The sequence below is a fragment of the Borostomias antarcticus genome (assembly GCF_949987555.1).
Source record: "Borostomias antarcticus genome assembly, chromosome: 22".
Classification (NCBI taxonomy): domain Eukaryota; kingdom Metazoa; phylum Chordata; class Actinopteri; order Stomiiformes; family Stomiidae; genus Borostomias; species Borostomias antarcticus.
In genome coordinates, this window is record NC_140255.1 from 9,883,537 (window position 1) to 9,896,036 (window position 12,500).

Genomic DNA, 12,500 nt, shown 5'->3' on the forward strand with positions numbered 1-12,500 from the left:
TGTGTGTGTGTGTGTGTGTGTGTGCGTGCGTGTCGAGCGATCCCCCCATATGAGTTGAGTTCGGACTGACCCCCCACTGAACTGTAAGGGGAATATAGGAGAGGAGCAGAGGGGTGTGGCGGGTGAAAGAGAAGGATGGGGGTGTCCAGGGAGGGAGGGAGGGAGGAAGGGGGGAGCGGAGGGAGGGGGGAGGAGAAAAAAAGCTGGAGAGCACTTTGTGGAGAATGTTTAGTTATGAAAACAAAAGTATTGTAACAGATGGGGCCGGCTGCACCTTGGAAACAGCATAACAGTGCAGGGGAGAGCCAGCGCAGCCAAACAGGACTCATCAGTGTCCCAGCGAGACAGCGAGAGACAGGGGGGGAGTCAGGAGGGAGGCGAAGGGGGGGGGCCAACAGAACCAGGGGGGAAAAGAGGGAGAGGGACCATGGGGGAGGGGAGGCAGGGGAGAGACAGGGGGGAGGCAATTGGGAGTCAGGGGGAGAGAGCCAAGGGCGAGAGGAGGGGGGTGCAAGGGGAGTTCCAGGGGGAGGCTGACTGACGGGACAGGACAGACAGTGTCTGTGGGCGCACTCCTAGCAGGGGGAGATATAAAAGGAATCCCAGCCGGAGGGGGGAGGCCAGCCCGCCCTCAGGCACTTTCAAACACTTGAGGAGTCAGACCACTTTTGGAGTTGTCTCCAAAAGTTGGTTGGTTGGTTAGTTAGTTAAGGCGTCTCTGTAGACAAGCTTGCGGTCTATTAGAGCACCACAGACAGCACAGAACAAACACACTTGTTCTAAAGGAAGAAGAAAGTTTGTGTTACGAAAATATTTGACTACAAAAAGTAGTTTTTTTTGGTAACCTTTATTTTTACAGGTTGGTCAAAAAATCTCTTTTTACTTGAGACTGGATGGGTCTGTTCATTTTAACTTTTTTGTTAGTTTGGTAAAAAGGATGAGTTGAGGTTTTCATTTTTGGAGGGGATGTGGAGTCTAATGGAGAGACATAATCATGCTGTTTGCATTCTTGTGAAAAAAAACAAAAGCAAAGGAATGTTTTCTCGTCTCTGAAACGCTGATATTGTGGATTCCAGTTTGGCTATTTTTGATTCAGGCTTTTATCTTTACCACTTAATTTCATTCTATCAACTACAACTAAATTACAGAATCTGATACAAAATGGACGCTGCACTCACCCCAGACCTGGACGTGTTCAGCGTCACTGTGGTGGTCCTCTACCTGGTGGTGTGCATCGTCGGCCTGGCGGGAAACTGCTTGGTCATCGTCGCCATTTTGAAACTGGATAAGATGGCGTCTGCCACCACGGTGTATATCTTTAACCTGGCGCTAGCCGACGGGCTCTTCATGGTGGGGCTGCCCTTCATCGCCATCCAGAACTTCCAGAACCGCTGGCTGTTCGGGGACCTGGCCTGCAAGCTAGTCATGGTTCTGGATGGCATCAACCAGTTCACCAGCGTTTTCTGCCTGACGGTGATGAGCATGGACCGCTACATGGCACTGGTTGACCCCCTCCGCTTCGCCCGCTGGCGGACCCCGCGCCGCGCCAAGGTGGTTTCGGCCTTCCTGTGGCTGCTGTCTCTCATTCCCGTCCTGCCCATGGCCATCCACTTCTCAGCCCACGACGGTCTGTGCATGGTGGACCCCAACGTGGCGTCCGACTCCTGGGGGCTGGCCTTCCTCTCCTATACCTTCACTTTGGGCTTCGCCCTGCCGTTCACTGTCATGACCGTCTCCTACACCTCCCTGGTGGTCAGGCTGAGGACCCAGCTCCGCCAGGCCACCTCCCCAGGGATCCATGAGAGCCACCGACTGGAGAGGCAGGTCACCAAGATGGTGGTGGCGGTGGTGCTGGCGTTCGGCGTGTGCTGGCTGCCGTTCTACGCCTTCAACTTCTGCTCACTGTACAAGACCAACCTGGTAATAACCTTCGCCAGAGGGTTCGAGTTTGTGGTGATGCTGTCCTACTCCTGGAGCTGCGCCAACCCCATCATCTACGCCTGCCTGTCCGAGACCTTCGGACGACACTTTCGTACCCTCCTCTGCCCCTCCAAGAGATCCCCCAGCGTGCACTGCAACGCCACCACCGAGTGCTACGACCTCAACGAGACGAGCGGGTGCGATGTGAGTGTGGTGGTGTCATAGTCAAACCAAAAAAAAAACTCAATATAATGTCCACCTACATAGATTTCCATCTCCTACCTAGTCAGAGCTCTATGGGAGTGTGCATACGTTTTCTGCATCTATCAAACCGCATGTGCCAGAAAACAGTAAACGTAGATAATGTGTATCTGCCATGGGGAAAAGCTTGTCTGGACTGGACTACTTTTTAGAGCTTAAAAAAGGACTCAGAGAAGATCTGTATAAAACATTCATTTTTTCTTTCTTTTAGTGTTTACTGATATGTTCTGTGCATCTTCTGATGGATTTTTATATTGATTTGCAACAACTCAACTTCATTGTCAGTCACACTCCGACTCCGTCTCCTAATTCTGCTCCTATTAAGACAAGACTTCTAGCGCTTTATCTTTCCTTTCTTTTTGCGACTGGATTTTCCAGAACTAATTAAGCGAGGTGCGAACAAGTCTCATCACAAAGGGACGAGGTGAGGAGGGACAGGTGGCGAGTCAACAAGCTAACAGCAGCTCTCTGTCTCTGCCTCCGGCCAACACAAAGACCAGCCGCTGGACACGACTGACTCAATGACAGATAGTTTGCTCTGTCTCTCCCCCAGCCAGGGTATGTCAAGGAGGTGGTGTGTGTGTGTGTGTGTGTGTGTGTGTGTGCGTGCGTGCGTGCGTGCGTGCATGTTTGTGTGGCTATGGATTAACAAATTCATGGATTATGGAATGTTAATGAATTGCCTTGTTATGGATATGCCCTGTTAATGTTCTGACCTCTCATATGAGCACTTTCAAATCAACTGTGGACATGTGGCTGATGTCATTGCTGTTGCCATGGAAGTCCAGTCAGAGTTGATCTCTTAAGCGGAATGGAATTCCTTCAGAAAGTGTTCTACAAGTTGAACGAGAGACAAGTGGGTTGAGACACAAATGATGGTGAAGATTGTGTGTACAGTACAGTATATGTACAGTCAGATATTTTTGTCAGGTAAAAAAGGGTTGCATTGTCTCTTTCTCTAATAGGGTACATTGCGTTTTAATAAACATACAATACCTTTAGCATTTAAGATCAGTAGTGGTAATGTACAGTTATATTATTGGTTAGACAATAAGATAGAGTTACTCAGCGTCATCTTTTTGTATGTAATCTATTTTTATTGGGCAATTAAAAGGGCATGCAATAGTATTGGTTATGAATCACAGCTGCTTGAATGCAAAGAACACTCTATTAACCTACAGTATAACTGCATCACCTTTCTGTACAAAAATACACAGAAAGAATATAAAGTCGTGGAATAATACATTAAAAATCTGTATAGCAATGATGTGTTTGTGTTATTTATATTCTACAGAAAGAGAACTTCACAGCTTGATATTTCTAATATTGCGTATGCATGCAATTCGTACCAATTTATGTAATTCTACGTAGTTGAGCTGAGAAGCACTCAGCCAGCAGCTGCTTGTGTCTGACATGTGGGCTACGTTAAAGAGACTATAAAGTTGCCTGCTTTTACTGAGAGTTTTTAAGAGGAGTTGAAGTTTCAGCAGCTAAAATGTGCTGCTTTTTAGGGACCAGTTCCAGACATCCTGCTATGGAAGACTAGGCTTCAGTTGTTCTGTTTCACACAGATTTCCACAGACAGACTTTAGACAGCTTTCGATCGGTTTCTTCAAACAAATGACACTCCCAAGACCCAGGCCTCTTAACCTTCTGGTTTTATGTGTAGGTTTTGTGTAGGAGACAGACAAAGACACTCATCTCCAATGGAATGTGTCCTCCTTTTCCTGGAGCAACTCCTCACTCACAAACACATTTCCTCAAAAAGTTTACACACGTGCGAGGGCAGAGAGAGCGGGGAGAATCAATGTCATGAACACACACACACGCACACACACACACACACACATACACACACACACGCACACACACACACACACACACACACACACACACACATATAAAAACCCGGTCTTTCTCACATCAAATCCAAATCTACCATTAGACCAAGAGGACATTCTCTCTCTGTGCCTCCCTGCTCCTCTCTCTCTCTCTCTCTCTCTCTCTCTCTCTCTCTGACATCCCAAACAGGGCTATACCACAACTCATTAGCCCAGCAAGGTCCTCGAACCATCTCCGTAACATATCTGTATGTAAGCCCACCCCCTGCCCTTGGCTAAAGGTTAGACCGGGCGGTCAACGACCCCACGGTTCCACACATACACTCAGCCAGGCTTTAGCAACTTCAGGGTGGGTGGCAGGGGGCGAAGGGGGCGAAGGGGGCATGTTTGCTTGAGTCTGATAATTCCGGGGATTCTCTTTCACAGCTAGAATGTTGGGAGGGAGCTGAGTCAGAGTTGAGCCAATTACTTCACGTTCACATATGGAAGGAGTTGTACATTTATATAAATCAAATCAAATTTGTATTTTTATAATAAATAAATAAAACTGTATTTATATATTCATTATGCTGACCTATAGTGAATAGTATAACATGCACATATATACAGAATATTTACATTTACATTTTCGTCCTTTAGCTGCTTTTATCCAAAATGACTTACAATTAGTATTATATGGTATTATAGTAGGTAGGTATTATAGTAGTAGGTATTATAGTAGTATATATTTGATGTGAAAACCTATAAGAAATAGTACATCTATAACATGCTGCCCAAAAAGGACTAAAAGGTCTATAACGTGCTTTAGTTATAGTAGTCTAACATCTATAATGTGCTGCTGACCCATGGGGACTAGTGTCGTAGACGAGACGAAGCTTGCCTAAAGGTCTATGTGATTAAGACATGGTGAACAGTAACTAGTCTCAGCTGTGTGGTCAATCTGCTGTAAGGTTTTTAATGAAGGGCCGGGCAGGAAGACCGGTGGACGTTTGCTCCTTGTTATTTTTTGCTACACGTCACTCAGCCTACAACCCCCCAAGATTAGCTAGTGGTCTGGGAGGGAGAGCAGAAGAGAATAATGATAGGTGTCCTGGGATTGTGTGTGTGTGTGTGTGTGTGTGTGTGTGTGTGTGTGTGTGTGTGTGTGTGTGTGTGTGTGTGTGTGTGTGTGTGTGTGTGTGTGCGTGTGTGTGTGTGTGTGTGTGTGTGTGTGTGTGTGTGTTAGAGAGAGAGAAAGGGGACACAAACATCAATAGAAATCAATTACACAATTTACCTCTAATAGCTGTCAGGCATCTCTTAATCTCTTTCTCCCTTGCACATGCACAAACACACCAACACACACACATGTGCACACATACACGTACACACACACACACACACACAATCCCAGGGCACCCATTATTATTCTCTCCTGCCCAGACCTTCGTTAAAAACTTACAGCAGATTGGCACTGACACACAAACATCCTCTCCTACCATGCTCTCTTCATTTTATTGCCCAATGATATGTTCAGATTAATACAGTATATGTGCTGACAAGATAAGCATTCCTCCACTCTCCCCAGACCAGACCCCTAAAGGACAGAGATCAGGAGAAGGCTGGATTCATCACTGAGCTCCTACTGGCTTTGTCACTGAGTTCCTAGATACTGGCTTCATCACTGAGTTCCTAGATACTGGCTTCATCACTGAGTTTATAGATACTGGCTTCATCACTGAGTTTATAGATACTGGCTTCATCACTGAGTTTATAGATACTGGCTTCATCACTGAGTTTATAGATACTGGCTTCATCACTGAGTTTATAGATACTGGCTTCATACCTGATTTTATAGATACTGGCTTCATCACTGAGTTTATAGATACTGGCTTCATCACTGAGTTTATAGATACTGGCTTCATCACTGAGCTCCTAGATACTTTGCCTGGCTTCGCCAGAACCAATTAGCAAAAATGCAAAGGGTCTGGAAACACAGTTGCTTTCCGGTTCCCAAGGGGCGTTACCGATGGCAGTAGATCAAAATGTCTCTGGACGCAAATGGATAGACCTACAGCCAATCAGTGAAAATGCCTCTACAGCGCTCCTCTGTTCCGTCATCTTATTAAACCCGCCCCATATTAGATAAACGGTTGTGATTGGCACAAACAAATTTCAGTTTGAGCGGATTCCGTTAGAAAGGTTGTATATCCAGACTGATCTTCAGAGTGAAATCGAATGTGAGCTTGCAAGATCAGGCTGGCAACACCAGGCTACTAGATTCTCATCATTGAGTTCCTAAATACTGGCTTCATCATTGAGTTCCTAAATACTGGCTTCATCATTGAGTTCCTAAATACTGGCTTCATCATTGAGTTCCTAAATACTGGCTTCATCATTGAGTTCCTAGATAGTGGCTTCATCATTGAGTTTATAGATAGTGGCTTCATCACTGAGTTTATAGATAGTGTCTTCATCATTGAGTTTATAGATAGTGGCTTCATCACTGAGTTTATAGATAGTGGCTTCATCACTGAGTTTATAGATAGTGGCTTCATCATTGAGTTCCTAGATAGTGGCTTCATCACTGAGTTTATAGATAGTGGCTTCATCACTGAGTTTATAGATAGTGGCTTCATCACTGAGTTTATAGATACTGGCTTCATCACTGAGTTTATAGATACTGGCTTCATCACTGAGTTCCTCTACTGGGTTCCTGGGAGAAACAGACTCTCACACACTGATTATATACTTTCCCTTGCCCCAGCCATGTGCCTTCTCATAGGACTGCAGAATTACCCTCTGGTCCCTGTAGTGTGTGTGCGTGTGTGTGCACGTGTGTGTGTGTGCTTGCCTGTGTGTGTGTGTGTGTGTGTGTAAGCGTGAGATACTAATCCATGTGGTCTTTCTCATAGAGCAGAGATAATAATAGGGAAAGCAGTCCTGTTTCTGTCCTGTACTACAACTCTATATAAATCTACAAACTGTAAACAACATCAATTGTCCTTAGAAAATGTCCGCTGCCGTGAGAACTTTTAGAAAACAATTTTCTCTCCACTTCTGTAGCTTCATACAGTATCTCAAATGGACACAGGCAGACTCCGCCTTGCATGGTAGGTACGGTACTGTAGGTCGGATTTGATCTCACCCACCTGTGAGGTGGACATACTGACAGTTGCGCTAATAGGGACGTCCATCTTGGAGGGACTGTCAGCGCTCCTTTGAGGAGTGAGTTTCACCAGCTTCTCTTAAGTTTCACTCGGTTACACAGGCAAACTAACTCTTCTATTTAACTTGTCATTAGATGCTATTATTCCATTCATATTACCATCACTAGGCCTTTCACAACATATTTATTTTACATGCATGGATAAACTCAAAGCCTTCATTTTCAACATGATGCACATGCAAGATGATTGATTATCTTAAACTCAAGATATGATGTAGTGTGTGTGTGTGTGTGTGTGTGTGTGTGTGTGTGTGTGTGTGTGTGTGTGTGTGTGTGTGTGTGTGCGTGCGTGCGTGTTTGTTAATGTTTAGGCGCAACTAGGCCTATGAAGACATAAGTCCAATGAAAACATACAATTTAAATAAATAGAAAACCTTCTGTTGTTTTTTAAAAGGAACAGAGAATGCCGGCAGGCATTTGAGCACAGAACAATTTTTGACGAGGTGAATATAACAACAACAACAATAGTAATAATAATAATAATAATAATAATAATAGGTTTAATTTATACAGCACACTATAAAATACAATGAAATCTGAAGGTGCTTAACACTGAAGTCTAAAACAATATATACAAAATCATTAATATAACATTTAAAACTAATGAATCTAAACACTAAAACAATCAACTAGGTAGGAACTAAATGAAATATGAAATATGAATCAAATATTATGAGCCCAATTTAAAAGGAAAACATATGAAACCTAGGTTCAGAAGCATATAATAGGACCCTAGGGAGAAGCAGAGAGGAAGAGATGTGTCTTAAGATTTGGAGTCTTGGATTTAAAAACAGTGAGAAAGTCTGAGGCTCTAATTGCTTAAGGGAGCTGGTTCCACAGGCGTGGTCCCAGATAGATAATGAAATAGATAAGATACTTTAATAAGATGAGAAGGCACGGTCTCCCATGGTTGTTAGCTTCCTCTAGTAAGGCTTGAACATGAGGAGTAACTTGAAGATGATCCGTTGGTTTAATGGGAGCCAGTGGAGGGAGTGGAGGACTTGGGTGATGTGTTCTGACCTCTGTGTTCTGGTGAGAGCCCGGAGTCCTCACCATCTCCTTCTACACCTGTGTGAGGGCAGAGAGAGCAGGGAGAATCAATGTAACTAACACACACACACACACACACACACACAAACGCACACACAAACGCACACACAAACGCACACACACGCACAAACGCACACACACACACACTAGCTTTGAGGCCCAACCTTGGCACCAACAGCAATGTGTCTCTGGCCCTTTGGGAGGTTCCTGTACGCATCCATCATGTGTTACTTTATGCCACACACACAACAAGAACATGATGTTCTGAGCATGCAGAAGCAGGGCACTCAAACAAGTTTTAGACTTCTGCATCTCACGTTATAATGATGATGATGATGATGATTATGATGATAATGATGATGATGATGTTGTTGACAGTGATTATTTCCAAAGAAAGCTATGAGAAGCTATGAAACGTCATTCAAAGTTGTTGCTTCTCAAGTTTGGGACATAGAACAGCCAGGAGAGGAGCATCAGAAGACTGACAGACAGAAAGCAAAGAGGGGAATCACAACACCTCTAGACTGTACATACAGTAGGACGCACCGCACTCACATATCACACCGCACACACCATGTACACACAGTCACATACACATTACACTTTACACACTCACATTACACTTTACACACTCACTGTATATACACTGACCGCACTTTGCATATTGTTTTTTTTATATTATTTTGCAATAGTATTTTGTAATTGCTCTTTGCACTGTCCTGGCTTTGCACTGTCCTGTCTCATCCCTGCACCCTGTCCAATATTGTCTCCATGTTATGCATCCCTACCGAAAGCAAACAAAAAAAAAAACTATAATGGCAATAAGACGAATGCTGACTGATTCTGAGACTGAAAAAGGCTGGCAAGACACACGCACACTTAATACCAGACAGGTTGAAGTCTAAAGTGTAAATCCCTTCTCTGATATATTTATATTACCAAGTTATCACTCTGTAAACACTGTGTGTGTGTGTGTGTGTGTGTGTGTGTGTGTGTGTGTGTGTGTGTGTGTGTGTGTGTGTGTGTGTGTGTGTGTGTGTGTGTGTGTGTGTGTGAGAGAGGGAGAGAGAGAGAGAGAGAGAGAGAGAGAGAGAGAGAGAGAGAGAGAGAGAGAGAGAGGGGCTGGTTTATTATCTGCCAATGATCTTTAGCTCATTCACGTCTGTGCTTTAAGGTCAACACAGACTTGTTGACTGAAAGACTGTGGTCATAGGTGAAAGCTTGGAGGGTTGTTGACTAGCTTTGTCCAAGGCTGTATGTCTGTCACACTATCTATTAGGTTCCTCATCTCAATGAAGTCGGAGATTTCTCTCTTTTCACAAAGGGAGGCCATAGTAGGCTTCTCACTGTGACTTGTCTTATCACAATTCTTCCACTCGTGGGATTCTAAATCTATGAAATATCTGATTTATGTTATTTAAATTTAGAACGAAGTGAACCTTGTGCAAGGAAAATAGGCCCACCCAGCGGAAAAAAACACAACTTTCTCAGACCATTTCGACAGAGGTCGCGACGCGCAACAGATGGTCCTCGTGCCTCTTTATAAAGCCATTTCACAGCAGAACTCATTATAGAAATAACGGTTTGGTGTCGGCCAACCGTTTCCGATCATGCCATAGGAACATTTGCTACAAAATGTTAGTCAATTAGAATGGATGATTTTCCTCAACATAGTCCGATCCGATGCTCACTGAGGCACGTCGGGGTACTTTATCAAGAGGTGCGGAAGGAGGTGACGCGCACATAACCTGTTCCATCTGCAGAGAAACCTGGAGCGCACGCACGCACGCAACCACGCACGTCCATACATACTTCACACACTCAAGCTCAGCCTTCGTCCAATTTCACACAATACTGCAGCAGCGCGTGCGCTCCATTCTCTCCTCCGCGCGCCACAGTCCTCCTGTTACGGACAGATTTCGCAATTGCTCAGACCACGGGGATTCGGTTGTGCCAATAGTCTTTGGATACGTCGCAATTACTCACTCGGAACTGTATGGACATGATTTACGCAAGTTCTATTAAAATCTGAGATATTTTTGGGGGGGAGATGCAATAAAAGTACTGTAGCCTATTATTCTATTCGGCAGCAAAGCGGGACTGTGCGCAACCCGCCCCACTGTGCGTAATGAGGGAACAGGTGTAATATTAGGGAAAGAGGAAAACGTTGTTTGCCACGAAGATGCCTCTTTTTGGATTCTCGCCGGTTCCCAAACAGACAAGTTTGAGTCATCGGGACACTCTGGGTTGAAATGACACCGTTCCACGATGACACCAATGTGACAATCAAGTTTTCGATTTGAAGGTAATTGTTGATATGAAACTTCGTGAGGTCTGTTTTGTCATGTACCTATCCTGTTGATGATGTTATAGTCTATGCATGGTTTGTGGCGTTTTCTGAGATTATTTTTTAGATAACATTCTATTAATTTGAGGCTGGGTTATAATGCATATTTCTGATAACTACTGAGTTATAATGTGTGCATTTCAGTAGCATATGTCACAAAATAAATTCAGTTGTGATTAACCATCTCTGCTCCAATACTTTTGATTAGAGAGGCGCACGTGTCATTCTGCAGCCTGGCAACGACTACGTGCCATAAGGCTAGCCTGTTCTGTTGTAACGCACCTTTAATTATGGCACATTTCCGTAATTTATCTGTCCAATTAAGTGCTGGACCTCTAAATGTTGTAGGCTACAACTGACAATTTTGCATATGAAATACAATCTCAGAAAAAAAAAAATAGTCTATATATCACAAAGAAGGCTTAGCTTAATCATCATAAAATGTTTTTGTGATGGAAGGACAAACAATTCAAAGGCCACATCATACAGACAAACGCACGATTTAACTAAATCTGTATCATGTATTATATGAATGGTTATGGGAAATGTCTGGCTCATACAATTAATTTCACTGCCGCAGACATCTGTCATCAGGTTGTCATCAAGCTAAAGTAATCAACATTACAAAATCTAATATTGGTCTCCTGTTTCTTTTGACTGGAGCGCACGGAATGCACTCAGCGCGTGGGTGGATAGCCTGCTTAAGCCCGCAGGTGCTGCGCCTTGTGCGACATTAGCCAGAGGAGAATTGGCCCACAGAGATATTCAAATGAAACGTTGCCTTTTTCCCTCAGATGTATTGAATGTTAAGTGGGATTTTCCGTGGGATTTATTTCCCAAATTAATTGGAGCTCCTGCAACAAACTGTAAATCCCCATCTCACAAAATGCCAGCGTTGTTGCGGGAGTCGATACATTTAAATCCACTATTTGTTTCATTCAACAGGAACTCGGTGGCTCAGGGCTGCCTTCGTCTGTTTGTTGAACTTAGATCAATTAAACCAACCTTTGCCGTCAGTGTACAATACTCTCTCTCTCTCTCTCTCTCTCTCTCTCTCTCTCTCAATCTCACGTATCTCTCCCCCCTCTCTCTGCTGGCAGAGTGGAGGGGACAGGGAGAGATTCACATAAGTGTACTGGACACATGTTGAGTGAGAGGATAGATTGGTGTAATATTTGAAGTACCTTGTGTTAAGAGGAAACACAAACACGTGCACACAGAATCTTAGTTTAATATTTACAGCATTTCGGTCCACGACCTTCTTCAAGTATGGACCTGTTGTACCTGTCACCTACCTGTATGTGTTGAAATGGAGCTCTGAAAGAATCTTTGTTCAAAATTTTTTCTCATCTTGTATTTCATTCTCTCTTTCTCTCTCTCTCTCTCTCTCTCTCTCTCTCTCTCTTTCTCTCTCTTCACATAAATCTTTAGGTGGGATGTTATTCACAGTGCTGTGTCACTCAAACCTTAAACATACTCAACCCAACCCAGCCTAGAACAGGCTCCCTCCCTTCCCACCAACACCCCCTTCAACCCTCCCCCATCCACCCATCCACCATGGACCCCTGGCCTCTCCTCCCATCTCCCCCCAACATCTCCCTCCCCGAGCCCCTCTTCTATGATAGCTTCTTCCCGGGGAACGATTCGGACCCGGGGAACCACTCCCTGGATGAGGCCTCCAACGAGGTGTACAACAAGACCAGTTCGGTGGTCATCACCTTCATCTACTTCGTGGTGTGCTCCGTGGGGCTGTGTGGCAACACGCTGGTGATCTTCGTGATCCTGCGCTACGCCAAGATGAAAACAGTCACCAACATCTACATCCTGAACCTGGCGGTGGCAGACGTGCTGTGCATGCTGAGTCTGCCGTTCA

The 12,500-nt window shown here is 44.4% G+C and overlaps 2 protein-coding genes across 2 annotated transcripts in view; both read left to right on the forward strand.

The window, feature by feature from the left end:
• Nucleotides 1–1,161: 1,161 nt before the first annotated feature.
• On the forward strand, nt 1,162–2,145 carry LOC311323746 (somatostatin receptor type 5; the record flags this gene model as incomplete). The annotated part of the gene is made up of 1 exon (XM_084456044.1): nt 1,162–2,145. One exon carries the CDS (start codon nt 1,162–1,164, stop codon nt 2,143–2,145), a length of 984 nt encoding a protein of 327 aa, XP_084312170.1.
• Nucleotides 2,146–9,560: 7,415 nt separating this feature from the next.
• The window catches only part of sstr2a (somatostatin receptor 2a), an 8,417-nt gene continuing 5,477 nt past the window's right edge, over nt 9,561–12,500 (forward strand). Inside the window, exons 1-2 of the mRNA XM_084456447.1 lie at nt 9,561–10,585; nt 12,059–12,500. The exon at nt 12,059–12,500 is cut by the window's right edge and continues 69 nt beyond it. Of these exons, the coding sequence (XP_084312573.1) occupies nt 12,185–12,500 (316 nt within the window). The 5' untranslated portion in view covers nt 9,561–10,585; nt 12,059–12,184. The remainder of the gene's footprint in view (nt 10,586–12,058) is intronic.